Source organism: Stigmatopora argus, chromosome 21 (assembly GCF_051989625.1).
Source record: "Stigmatopora argus isolate UIUO_Sarg chromosome 21, RoL_Sarg_1.0, whole genome shotgun sequence".
Taxonomy (NCBI): Eukaryota; Metazoa; Chordata; class Actinopteri; order Syngnathiformes; family Syngnathidae; genus Stigmatopora; species Stigmatopora argus.
In genome coordinates, this window is record NC_135407.1 from 99813 (window position 1) to 112756 (window position 12944).

Genomic DNA, 12944 nt, shown 5'->3' on the forward strand with positions numbered 1-12944 from the left:
TGCTTTCCCAGGCAAGGGCCCAAATAAGTGATAGTTTCAGACTCGCTGGCACTCTGCCGTGATGGCTACATGGCATCACCCCCCGAGCGCAACCAAATGCCCGCGACTCCGAAAAGGTTTGCCTCGCCGATGCCAACAAAGAAGAATATGGATGGATCACTTACCTCTCACTGTCTTCTCACTTACCTTCAGTCAGCCAGCAGGAGGCAGATCAGCGCCCAACGTCCTTCATGTTACATCAGCCCGAAGTCATTACACAGAAGCGATTGTGTCGTTGTGTCGTGCTAACGCAAATTCAGAGTCCTGATGGCTGTGGGAAAAAAGCTGTCCTTAAGCCTATTTGTCCATACTTTGTGAGACCCGTAGCGTCTGCCAGAGGGCTTTCCTAAAGAGCAAGCTTTCCACAATACTAGTGTCCTGCGAGTGCAATCAGTGGATTGGCGTCAGGTGCTTCTTGCAGCACAACCCCCGCTCCTCCTTCAAGTTTGTCAGTCAGCTCGGTCGGGGCTGGATGGCTGGAGCAAAAAGCAAAAAGCAACTCCCTCCCCTCCCCTCCCACAGCGGCCCAACCAACCCCCGTACGGCCATTCAACTTTTTCACCTATATATGTGCCTTTATCACCTTTGCAAAGCTAAACTGTCAAGAGCCAATTCAAGACTTGAAGCTTTGACTTGGTTGCTGGAACCTGTTTGTCACATATTCCAGGTGGTCCCACGCCGGTTGGTTGGCCGCCTCCTTTGAGTTGCAAATGTGGATGGATGTCTGGACTTTGTGACTCGGCTTAAATAGCATGTAGCGCTTCAGCTAAGTGACACAATAATCAATCTTTGAGAATCCCATCAGTCTTAGAAAAACTTCTTTTTATTGAATACAAAAGTATTACAAAAAGTACTTTTATTGCTCAGAACCAATAGTTTTCACAAGGGAAAATATACTAAGCGACAAAGAGATTAGACAGACAAATTAAAGGCAGATTATAATGATCAGGTGGCCTCAAAACCATGGCTTGGTAAACTTGGAGATGCATTCAAACTCATAAATACATGCACCGTTTGTAATCCAATAGTAAAAGGCCGCATGACCAAACGATAGATACTCCGATCAGAGCACATGCAAGCAGAATAAATAGAGAAAATAAAGCTCCAAAAAAAAAAGGACGGACGGATGGACGGACGGACGGACGGACCCATAACGGTTGCCGTCTGAGATGAATTGTTCTTTGGTTAGGTGTGCAGAAAAGGAGTCAAAATACACAGGGTGTTCCCAAAGGTTTGAGCCCATTTCATAGGCCAATCATTTTGACAACATGTCTAGTAACGTTTGGCATTTCTTTCTTTTCAGGTGAAGACATTTTCAGGAAAAGGCCTGGAAGGTGGGAATGTTTCCGTGGCTGCTCTTCCGAGGACCACGCAGGAAGCCTTTTACTCTCTCTGCTGTCTCAAAATGATGAAATGATGGGCCTACCAAATGGCCTCAAACATTTTGGAACACCCTGTATTTGGGAGCCTGCCAAAGCCCATGAAAAATCGGCACCAAACCGGTCGCTCAGAGTTGGCTTTTGCTCAAATGACAGGTGCTACTCAAAACAATCAAAGCACTTGAGCTGCTCGCTTAGCATGTGAGCAGCAGTGGGATCTCTCATTGACACAATGTCTATTGGCGGCCCTTGGCCCAAGGAGTTAGTGCATGAGCCTGGTCGGCTCCAATCCCGCTCGCTCCACCCGTGTGCTTTGACCGCTTTAGTCTCTTGGAGATCCCACTGTTTGGCACATGCTAATAAGCGAGCACTTGAGCTAATTCTCCTTGGTAACATAAGTAAGCTAAGTTACAGCAGCAGGCAGGCAGGCAGTCTCCCATCCATCCATCCAAGTACTAACCAGACCCAACCCTGCTTGGCTTCCAAGATCAGACATGATAGTAGTTTGCCAAAAGTCAAACTAGGACATGAGATCTGATGTTTTGAGTAGCACCTGTCATTTTAGCAAAAGCAAACTTTCACCTGATGAGTGCAGACTTTTCATAACGTTTGGCCCATAAACCAAGGGGGAGCAAACCCAGGCGGGAGTCAGACGCCGCTCCTCGTGGCCGGGCTTCCGTTCCCTCCGGGCGAGCGCGGCGACCCGGGCGACCCGTCCTACGCGTGTCCCGAGATGCTGGACAGATCGTTCCGGATGATCTCGTTGACTGCCGGGCAAAAAGAAGAATGGTGAGGGTGGGTGGCTCCGAGAGGCCACGCCCCCGGCCGGGGGAGCTCTTTCCATTTAAAAGCCCGCTTTCTCCACATGAGCCACTTACCGTCATCCAGGTACATTTGGTCCAGCTCCTGCGGTTCCCGCTTGACGCTGACGCCAACGCCCGGGGAACCGTCGACGTCGTCGTCGTCGTCGTCGTCGCGGCGCCGCCGAAGCCGCGCCTCGCCGGGGGTGAGGGGCCTCTCGGGGGGCCGGAAGCGGCCCGGGGTCTCCCGGATGATGGAGACGTGCGGCGCGGGGAAGGCCGGCGCCAAGTCGTCCGGGAAGTGAGGCTCGGAGACGCCGTGCCCCGGGGGAGCGTCGTAGTCGTCCCGCGGCTCCGTTTTCACGGTGGGCGCTGAACCGGAGGGCGGAAGAGCCAGGCCGTGAGCGGCGAGGGAGGACGCGCAGAGGAAAAAGGAGCCGGCTTACCCGTGGAAGGCACGTAGGTGAAACGCCGGTACTGACTGCGCTTCCTCTTGCCGTTGCAGACGTAAAAGTTGACGGGCGCCGGCGCCGAGAGACGCCGCTCGCGGTACGGCGGGATTTCCACCAGGAGCACGTTCTGAAAGGAAGGAGCCCATCTGACAATTGCATTTCACGCGGGACGCCCAAAACCGCCGGGAACTGGTTTTAGCATTTCTACGGGGCAATTGACGGCGCACGCCAAAGAGGAGGAGAACTTGAAAAGGCCACATTGGTGACAAACGGCCCAAAGCGGCGAGGACCCCCCCCCCCGGCCGGCGTCAAAATGAAGACTAGCGGCCATCTACCATTTAAGAAATACATGGGAATAATAAAGTGTGAATCATCAGCAGGGAGCTTTCTAAAGACAACCTCTCTCTAATCCTGGCTCTGGCCCCAAAAGGTGACTTTTGGAGGAGCAATTGAAAAAAGAAAAGGAAAGCGTAGGCCATGATGGCGGCCGGCCATTCAACTTACGTGCTTGGAGGCGTCGCGGTCCACTCGGGCCTCCGTCTCCCAAAGGTGGTGCCCATCTGCGCCAGAGAGAAGAGAAAATGCTTTTAGCAAAAGCCAGACGCGGCAGCGGGAGCGCCGCGACCATCCTTTGCGACACGGCTAACGGGGAAAGCAGCCGTCGATGCCGACGCCGAGCGACGTCACGTCTGGCCCCGGTGAGCTTGCGCCCCCCCCCTGGACGGACGGATGGAGAAAGAGAGAGAATGGGAAAAGACTCATCATTCCATGCAGGAGACATCTGGTGCTAGCGCGGAATCCCGACGGCAGCTGGCGAGCTCGTTAGCCCGCCGCGTCTGGAAAGTGGCCTCTGACGCCGTCCGGCTGGAATTTGCGCCGCGTCACAAACAATTTCCCTAGCAACGTGCTCGTCTGACACTTTGTTCCGATCGTCCGTGAACGTTGACTTCCCAAAAACTTAAGCCCGGGTAAAACTGCCGGCCACCTTCACAATCGTCAAGCGTCACTTCATTGGTGGACTAAAGGGTCAGGCGGCGGCGGGAAGGGAACCCTGGTCTGGGATTCTTCCTTCCTGACGGACCCCAAATGGAAGCGGTGAAAGCTAAGCTAGGCAAGGAGAAATCCCCAAAATAAAACATGCACAACGCCATTCAAAGTCGGACGCCGCCGTTCATCCCGTGGCCACACGCACGCCTGGGGTCAATGGGTCGCAGCCAAGAGCGATCCCCCGGCGGAACCTGACACCGAGCAATTTCCCAAATGGGCCGGCTTATCGGCCCCGGGGGCGTTCGCCGGCCGGCAAAGGATCGGAGAGCCGCGGCCGGCCGATCTTATCGCCGTGAATGACGACGGCGCCGGCCGGCCGGCAGGTGCAAAAATAGCTGACAGTATTAGCTGCGTACGAGTCAAAAGCAAGTAGTGTTTGTTTGTTGGAGTCCCTGGACCTAACAAGTCTCCACTTTTCGGTCCAGAAGGTCCTCCCAGGGGAAAGTCGGGCTTCCCTCTCGGCACGACTCGCGCTTCCTTTTGTCACGTGAGCGAGCCGACGGAAAGGGAAAAGTCAGCAACGGGATGCGGCGGGCGCACGTGCTTTGCGGGGAGGCGGCTTTGCCGGATGCCTTTTTTTTGCGCGCCTCACGTTGCGGAGGGGGCGAGAGGAAGGGGGAGGGGAGGGGAGGGAGAGCGAGAGCGAGAGCGAGAGGGAGAGGGAGGTCTGGGCTTTCCGTGCCGGCCTTTGCCAAACTCGGGGAAACCCTGGTCAACAAGGGCGCCCCGGCTCCAAAGGGACGACAACAAATAGCGATTGCGCCGCTTTGAAGCTGGATTCCAATTGTTCAATGAGACCAGCGCACAAATCCAATAGAAAGAAATGTTGGTAGCTTGATTTTTGGGAATAGCAAAAGCACAAGCGACCTTGCTTCCTTCCTTCCTTGTTTGTTTGTATGCCTAACAACCTGGTAGAACAATGAAAAGCCTTCCCTGGTTTGGGGAAGGACACGTGAGAGCCCACCTTGGCCCGTAGGTCACGTTTTTGGGCTTTTGTTTTTTTTACCCCGTCAAAGCCAATCAAGAAAATTGCCGTTTGTAAAGCCAGCCACCAACCACCACCAATCATCGCCACCTCCTCCTCCTCCTCCTTCTCCTCCTCCCTTCTTCTTTTCTCTAAACTCAGCCAGCGAGCTCACAGTCACAAATACGCACGCACACACACACACACACACACACACCCTGCTGAAGAAGGCAATGGAAAGTTGTGCAAATGTAAATGCGCTCGGTTAAAAATACAGCGCATTAATGTGCACCACATGTGGCACTCTGGCAAGGGTGGAAGACATTCTGAAGGGGGACAGAGGGGGGGAGGCAGGGGGGAGGACCAAACACTCCCGGGCTTTCTCCAGGGGGAGACAAACTCACTCACTCACTCACTCACTCACACACACTCAGTCAGTGGCTCACTCACCTTGGGCCTTTTCCACAAACACCACCTTGGAGTCGGCCTGAAAGTTGTGTCCGTCCAGCCTGAGTCTTTGTCCTCCGGGGGCGACGGCGGCGCTCTCCAAGCTCTGCTTGTCCACCAGGGGCAGTTCCTGGGCCGAGCGCTGGGCTGCACGCACGGGAAAATGACAAGACGCCGGCCGGCCGGCTCCTCGCTATTTGCTCAGGAGAACCTTTGCCTTTTGGACAAACGTGTAAGGAAGCGGGAACACCACTCACAGCACTCAATGGGGTTGGAGGCGGTCTGCAGGGAGACGGTCCTGCCCCCCGGCTGGCCCACGTGAACCCGGAAAACCATGCGCACCCGCGTGTTCTTGCGCCCGATGTCCGTCTCGCCTTTGCGCAGCTCGATGTCGGAGTTGCGCAGCTTCAGGATGCCGGCGCAGTCGATCCTGAAATCCAAAGAGGGGGGGGGCGTCGGTGGAGGAGGAGCCCACGCCGAGAAAATGGCGGACGGCCGACCGACCGACCGACCGGGTCTGGCGGCGGAAAGCATCCCCCGAAAAGCGCGACTCACGTGGCTCTCATGTCGTTGGCGGGCAGCAGCGGAATCTCCAGCACTTTGGTGTTGGGCTGGCGCAGCGCCTCGTGGCTGGGCGTGGACACCGTCTTGCCCGTGATGCGGTGCACCTGGTAGAAGGCGTGCGGCCGCAGCAGCCGCTCGTCCGCCGTGCCGATGAACAGCTGCAGCGTCAGCGGCTCGCCGGACGCGTAGCCGCGCAGCTGAAAAAAAAAAAGGGCCGAAAGGAACGTTGACCCCGTCCGGCGGACCTCCGGCAAACGGCGCCGGAAACCCGAAAGCCCGGGACCACGGCGGCCTTTGCTTTCAAACTCATTCTACTTGCATCATGACCACAAAAACATTCCATCCGGTGGAAGGCCTCGACGTCAAGTTGGCCGGACGGAATTCGCTTAGCAACGTGCGATTAGCGGGAGGGAGGATAGCGCCGGGTGCCGGCCGGCCGCCACGGCTGTTTGTGTAAGGAAACCCGCCGCTGCCTAGCAATGCTGTTTATTTAAGCGCAGCCGGGAAAGCTGGCGTTCGAATGCTCCTCCGCCTTTCCCTCCATTGGGCCTTCATTAATTAGAGGGCGGCAAAACGGCTCGGAATTTGGCGTCTGCGCCGCGGCCGTTTCATTTAAGAAAATCCCTCGAGCGCTTCCCGCTTGGGCTCGCTGGGATTCTGCAAAAGGGAACGCCAGGCACCATCTTCCGGAAGAAAAACGGAAGGCGGGGGTTAAGAAGCGTAATGAGAAAGGTGGGGGCCCGCTCGGGACCCCGGCCCCGGTCCCGTCCCCGGCCCCGGCCTCGGCCTCGGCCACCTCCTTCGAGGCTCCCTCCGACGCGGCCGGCCGCAAACGTGTGTGGTTTCGCCGAGATGATGTCAGCCGCCGCGCACGGGAACTTTCCTAAACAAAGGCACGTCTGTGCGGTGGCGGAAAAGGAGGGGAAGGGCGGGGGCGGGAGCGGGAGCGGGGGGCTGTCGGTGGGCGTCTTGCTTTTTTTATTTTTCAAGCCAGAACACACACACACACTCTCTCTTTCACTGCCTCCTGTTCTAAAATGGTTAGCACCTAGGCTTCCCAATGTCTCCGCCATGGTCACGTGGCCGTCAATTTGACAACAATACGGAATTTGGCCCATGAAAATGGACCGGGTCCTTTGCAAAAACAACAACAACAACAACAACAACTTAAGGCTCACTCCAATTATTTACTGTCATTCCAAATTGACAAAGTGAACGGGACTCCGCTTTAGCGTCGGAAGCCACGCGCGAGTGACGCAATGGAAAAAGCGGCGGCGCGTGGCCCTGGTCTGGACGGGAAGTCACCGAGCGGCCCGATAGCCTATCCCGTTCGGAAATGCGACATCTCCAAATAGTCACCGCCGCATTTTGACACGCCGGCGACAAAGTGGGGCGGCGGAGGTGCGAAGGGGCCAGCTCGCTAACGTAGACGGACGGACAAAGCACGGCGGGCGTGGTCACCTCTGCCAAGGAGGCTTTCCATCGCCGTGGGCTGAAAACAGAAGAGCGGGGGCCTTGACCTCGACGCCCTCCCCTCGGAACGTGGCGCCGGTTATGCTAACTCCGGAGCTAAAATGTTCCCGGAACGGAGCACGTCCCCAAAATGAAACGTTAACCCCCACCGCCACAGAGGACGACGCAGGCTAAGCAACACGCGGAAGGGTTCCAATCAAAAGCGGGGCGGGGCGGGGCGGGGAGGGGCCAGCCGACCCCGTCCGTTAGCCTTGCCGGCGGCCAATTGACACCCTGACATAGACGTAGCGGGGCAAGGACTCGGGGAGCAAAGTGGAAAAGCATTCTCAAACCTGAACGACGGGGTGTCCTCCGCCCGGGGCCTTGACCGCCCCCCTGCTGCCTTCCGTCTCGTAGTGGGCCCGGTGGTGGGATTTGGGCTGCACCTCCATCTGTAGGCTGTAGGGTCCCGAGGCGGACGGCAGCTGCCAGTCCAGGGCCGGCAGCGACGGCGCCGTCGGCAGCGACGGCAGGGACGGGCTGAAAAAGACGGGGCGGGGCGCCAGACGTTATCCCGGGCCGTCCCCCCGGCTGCCCTCGCGTTGGCGCTCGGTCACCTGACGTAAGGCTTGGGCCACGAGTACCGCTGCTGAGGGACGTCCAGAAAACCTCCAAAGTAAGCTTCCTTCTTCATCGGCGGCCGGTCGCGGTCGCGGGGCCGCTCCTCGCCGCACGGGTCCGGCGACGTCCTCTCGTCGCCGCCCCCGCCGCATTCCGGGCCGGTTCGACGGGCCTTGACGGCCACGGCTTCCCCGAGGTCGGCCGCTCCGTCCGTGCTCAGCGCGTTGATGGCCGCCAAGATGGCCGAGTTGGCGCTGGGCGGCCAGGAGTCCTCCGTGAAGCTGAGGCGGGGCGAGCTTCGGGGCGACGGCCCCGGGGAGGGCGAGCGCGCCGGCCCCCCGCCGCCGCCGTTGAAACTGTACTTCCTCTTGGCGCCGCAAGGGGACACGGGCCTGGAGCCGGGGCGGCCCGCCGAGGGCTCGTCCGGGGGGCGGGGCGAGCCGCAGGGAGAGGCGCCGGGAGAGGCGCCGGGCCGGGCGGAGCCCTTGGGGGACGGGGAGGGCGACTGCCACGGCGAGTTCTGCGGCGACGGCTCGTAGTTGTACGAGAAGCCCGACTCGTAGGACGAGGCCTCCGACTGGCAACTGCGGGACGACACGCTGCTGGCCGGGCTCAGGCAGCTGGGGTCCCGGTAAGCCTCGCCCACGCCGCCCACGCCGCCCACGCCGGGGAGCGTCAAGGTCACCACCGAGTTGAGGCGCTTGGCCGCGGCGGGGAGGCCGTCCCGCTCCGCCTCGTCGTCTGCGGCGCCGTCGTCGTCGGGAAACTGACCGTAGGCGGTGATCTCGATGCGGGGGCTCTCCAGGGCGGGCGTCCCGTCCAGAAGGGCCGGGTAGTAGGCCGCCGACGCCAGGCTGGCCTCCCGCGAGATGGCGGGGCTGGACTGGAGGCTCAGGTACTGCGGGGCCAGGCACACGTTGGGGGCGAAGCCGTACTTGTCTGCGGGGAGAACGGACCAGTCAGGACGCCACGGGAAACCGCCGTGCTCGACGGGTACCATGGCGTACGCTTCTTTTATATAGTACACACGTGGCGCCGGGCTCGGGCGACAAAATGACGCACGCGAGGAAGAGTGGTTGGTTGGGTGGGACGCACGGCAAATTAAAGTCGACTAAAAATAAAGTCCGTCCGGCCCAGCTCGTCGCAGCCAGAGCCAAAGAAAACATGGCTTTTGGCTGCCGTTTAGCGACACCCTAACAAAGCGGAACGCTATGGAAACGCCGTTTTTTATTTGCGTCCGTGCCGGACTGGGGTCCCCGGACCACCGATCGAGATACTAGAAGGCCTTTTCAGGCCAAGGCGGGCCATTCTTTGGCAAAAGGCGAGAGGGAGCTGCCTTCTTTGCGAGCTCACAAATCCCGATGGCAAACGCCGGGGACTTTGAAGCCAACTGGAAGGGACAAATGGAGCGTGCCAAGTAGACACTGCAATAAGAAATGATTTGGGGGAAAAGCTCGGCGTACCTCCAGGGGGACGCGGCGTACCACACTTTGAGAATCACGTTACACATTTTCAACACTGACTCAAGTACTGAATCTATTTGTCCATTTGAAAAATGTCAAGCTACTCTCAGAGGTTCCTTAAGTGGCCGTAAAGAGGCAAAACATCACAAGCCATCAATTGACTGCTGTTTTTTTTTTTTTAACTCAGGCTCATATATTTGGTAAGTTGAAGTAGTACAAGTTTACAGCACCTCTACAAAGGGACGTGACTTTTTGCGACAACGTGAGCTAAAAAGGGCATGTTTATATATCGGGAATGGTGCCAAGTGCCACATTGGACAAAGATGGAAAGGAGAAAAAAAGTGAAGAAAGAAAAAAAAAAAAAAAAAAAGGAAAAAGGTCAACACTCACCCTCCTCGGCCGATTTCATCATCTCCTTTTTTGAGCTCCGCCAAAAGCACGAGGTGACGTCAAACGCTGGCTCCGGACGCAGACGGCGACGTGGGGCGATCCATAAAGTCCACTATTTCCTGGCTGGGGAAAAGGAGGCGAGAATCCAAACGGCTGGGGTACTTCCGCCTTCCGCTGCTGGCTGGCAGGCAGGCTGGCAGGCAGGCTGGCCCGTGACGCGGCACTCCGGCGGACTGGACTGGACGGACTGGACGGACTGACTGACTGACGCGGCGCTCTCCGGCCTCCTTTTAAACCGGGGGATCACCTCAGAGGAGGAGGGCAGGAAGAGCCCTCCCCCCCCTCGGCCGGATCCGCCTCCCGCTCTGACGCCGGCGTGGAGTCCCGGAGGAGCCACGGGAGGAGCCACGAGAGGAGCCACAACCGCGGGAGGAGGAGCTTCCCCCGGCGCGGCGCAGAGTCCCCTCGGAGAGACAAAGCACCACAAACGGTGTCAGCTAAAAGACAGAAGAATCAAATGCACGGCCGGCGACTCACTTTGTTACATTTCAGGACACACCTTCAGCCATGTCGGATAGATTGGGGCCCCTCTTTTTTCCCTCTGTCTTGTCTCTCAGTCCAAGCGTCTCCACGGCGACCGCCACCACTCATCAGAGAGACGGGAAGCACGGACAAGCGGTCCATCACCAAAGAAGCCGTGACTGGACTCTGCTGTCCAAAAAGACGTCCTAGTGTGGAAAGCGCTGCAATTCCTCCAAATTCCTGCTCAAATCTCAACACGCATGAAATGATTGATTTTTTCTGTACCATAAATGCATCCACCCGATTTCAAGTCATTGGATACAACATTAGGATTTTTTCTTTTTTTCTTTTTTGGGACACGTGAACTTTGGGCAAACTTTCTAGACCTTGAATTTGCTCCAGCAAAAACTCCACATTTCCTTTTCAAATGGAGTCAAGGTGCAATTGAATTCCATTGAATTCAATACCTGGAGCCACCATCTATTGCAATAAACACGTGGAGCACATTTGAAAGGTTCCTGGAGCTCTCCAAAGTTGCCTCTTCTTTGGCCCTCGTCACGACGTGTCCCCCCCAGAATAAAGTGTCCCCACTTGACAGTCTGCTTTGTCTCTCCGGTGGGGACGGAACATTGGATGATGTTTTTGTGTGCAAAGTTGTGCTTTCTTGGCGGCTGACTCATCATCACCTGCTTGTCTTGGCAGCCACCAAAAAAAAAAAGACCTTCGTCCATGTGTATTTTATGATGCATTGCGGCAACGTGCCCTCCTAAGACCTTTCCGTTGTGGATGCTTGCGAAGCGTCCTCATTAAAAAAAATAATTTAAAAAGAAGTTGCCTGACAATGGCTTCTTTGGCATTTGACTGCTTGGGAAGGCTACATGGTCAACTAGCTTTCATTTGGCCGGTCCTGCGCCACATTCTCTTACGGGATTTTAAAGCGCCAAACCAGCAAACTGAGCTGAGCTAAGCTAGGCTAGGCTAAGAGGAGCGTCGGTGAGCCGCTCACGGGCCGCATCGGCGAGTAAAAGGCCGCATGTCTTTTGGCAAAGTTGAAGAAAGCGGCTAACGTGAGCGAGCGCCCACGCTGGAGCTACTGGACGACAAGGTCCATTTACGTCGAACTTATTTCTTTTCACCTCCCCTCCCTTTATTCTGGCCGCTCAGACTTCCTGTCTCTCATCAATGTTCTCCTTTTTTCTCCCGCCGCTATGACGGAATCCCGCGTTTCCTGTTGTGAAGGCCGCTGCCGAGTAACGAGGCAGCCCTGGGAGGAGCTTGGAGGGGGAGGGGGAGGGTGGGAGTTCCTTTTTCCATTTAAAAAAAAAAAAATCCTTTCCTTTTTTTATTTTCAAAAGCGTTTTCTTCCTCCGAACCCGGCGAGGCTCCCGCAGCCGTGTCACGGCGGCGCCGCCGCCGCAAGAAAATGGTTAGCAGACATGTTTGCGTCTATGACTCATCTCTACGAAGGATAGCTGGTGGGGGCGGGGGGCATTTTTAGCCATTTCTGACTGACTCACAGCAGATTTTTGAATATAGGCGCAAGTTAGTTGAATGGGAATCATTCTTTGAAACTTCACAAAGGCCATGTCGACCAGTTTCCTTCGAGAAATGAAGATACCTCATCTTCCAAACATAGTCAAAGTGACATGAAGAGGAGCATTTAGTGCTAAAATTTGCCCCCGCGTAGTCTAAGCCAGGAATGCCAGCGGCAGTAACCATAGCTTGTATTTTCTCTTCCTCTCGCTGGAATTCATAAGCAGCGCCCGAGATGGACGGCGTGCTCTTCTCTTTTGGGTGGCTGCGGCCACTTAGCAACCAGATAGGATAATAGCGTACAATGGCAGCTCTCCTTTCTAGACTCATTGGGAGGGAGACATTTTTTTTTTTTAGCTTTCAAGCACGTCGGAGAAGGGTGAGGAAAAAAAGGGGGGGCTGAACAGATGTTCCATGCATCTGCAGTTTGTGCTGTGTCAGTGAATTTGACATCCCAATTGAGGCCCGCTACAAAGCAAACGTGCGCAAGTCAAGGCGAGTTAACGCTGCAAAGTTCACGCAAAATCCCAAGGTTTGCGACAAAGACAAAAGGTCGAAAGGCAACGGACCATCACGTCGTCCGCGTGCATCCATGCATCCACCCACCCACCCATCCACAAACGACTTCCAGCACAAATTGATAACACATTGGCCCCACGGCCACTTTACGCTAAGCCCCGTTTGCCTCCTCGGAGTGGCACTCTGTAATTACGACCGAGCCGAGTTCAAGTCAAGAGAAGGCATTTGGTTTGGATTCCGAGATAGGAGCCCGCCGGTGAAATCCGCACGCTTGTTTGCCACATTTTTGCCCCTCTTTCAAATAGTGAGCGAGAATTCCACTCATTGTCTAAGCAAACAAGCTGACACTGCAACTAGTTTGATGCTGGCACACGGCACCAAACACAGAGCATTGGTTTCCGAGGCAAAGCGCTAAAATTAAGTATGGTGCTCGGAGTTCTTGTTAGGCCCGCCCCCCAATTCCCCAATAACATTTCTGCCGCCAAAGGAAAAACAAAAGTGCCGTTTGTCAAACGTGTGGTGTTCTCCTCACTCTAGCGGCCATAAAAAGGGAATAGTGCGGGTTGTGAATTGACGCAAATCCGTAGTTCCTTCCACATTCACTGACAGCAATGAGTATATATATATACATATATATGAAAGTGTGTGTGTATATATATATATACACACACACACACACACACATATATAGAGGGAAAAGATAGAGTAAAACAGTCGGGTTAAAAACAAAACAAAAAAACAGTTCAGTTTGT

At 56.0% G+C, this 12944-nt stretch overlaps 1 protein-coding gene across 2 annotated transcripts; it reads right to left on the bottom strand.

Moving 5' to 3' along the window:
• Window positions 1–840: 840 nt before the first annotated feature.
• Window positions 841–12261, bottom strand: LOC144067228 (nuclear factor of activated T-cells, cytoplasmic 1-like). 2 transcript variants are annotated; one of them, XM_077590798.1, is made up of 10 exons: window positions 9619–11439; window positions 7762–8704; window positions 7498–7684; window positions 5684–5889; window positions 5386–5558; window positions 5132–5275; window positions 3175–3230; window positions 2665–2797; window positions 2297–2590; window positions 841–2185 (listed from the first exon to the last, which is right to left on the bottom strand). In XM_077590798.1, the coding sequence occupies exons 1-10, from the start codon at window positions 9638–9640 to the stop codon at window positions 2136–2138; spliced, it is 2208 nt and encodes a 735-aa protein (XP_077446924.1). In that variant the 5' UTR covers window positions 9641–11439; the 3' UTR covers window positions 841–2135. The 2 variants fall into 2 exon arrangements, with proteins under 2 accessions (XP_077446924.1, XP_077446925.1); XM_077590799.1 differs by lacking the exon at window positions 841–2185 and having other exon boundaries at window positions 2439–2590; window positions 5471–5558; window positions 9619–12261.
• Between the last annotated feature and the right edge of the window lie 683 nt (window positions 12262–12944).

Bases quoted from the DNA above. Each gene is read 5' to 3' on its own strand.
- LOC144067228 (XM_077590798.1), bottom strand. From the start codon at position 9,640: ATGATGAAATCGGCCGAGGAGG. The intron at 5,890-7,497 runs GTTTGAGAATGC...TTTTTTTTTCAG, and splicing joins GAGGACACCCCGTCGTTCAG to CTGCGCGGCTACGCGTCCGG. The intron at 2,591-2,664 runs GTAAGCCGGCTC...CCTCCGGTTCAG, and splicing joins CACCTACGTGCCTTCCACGG to CGCCCACCGTGAAAACGGAG.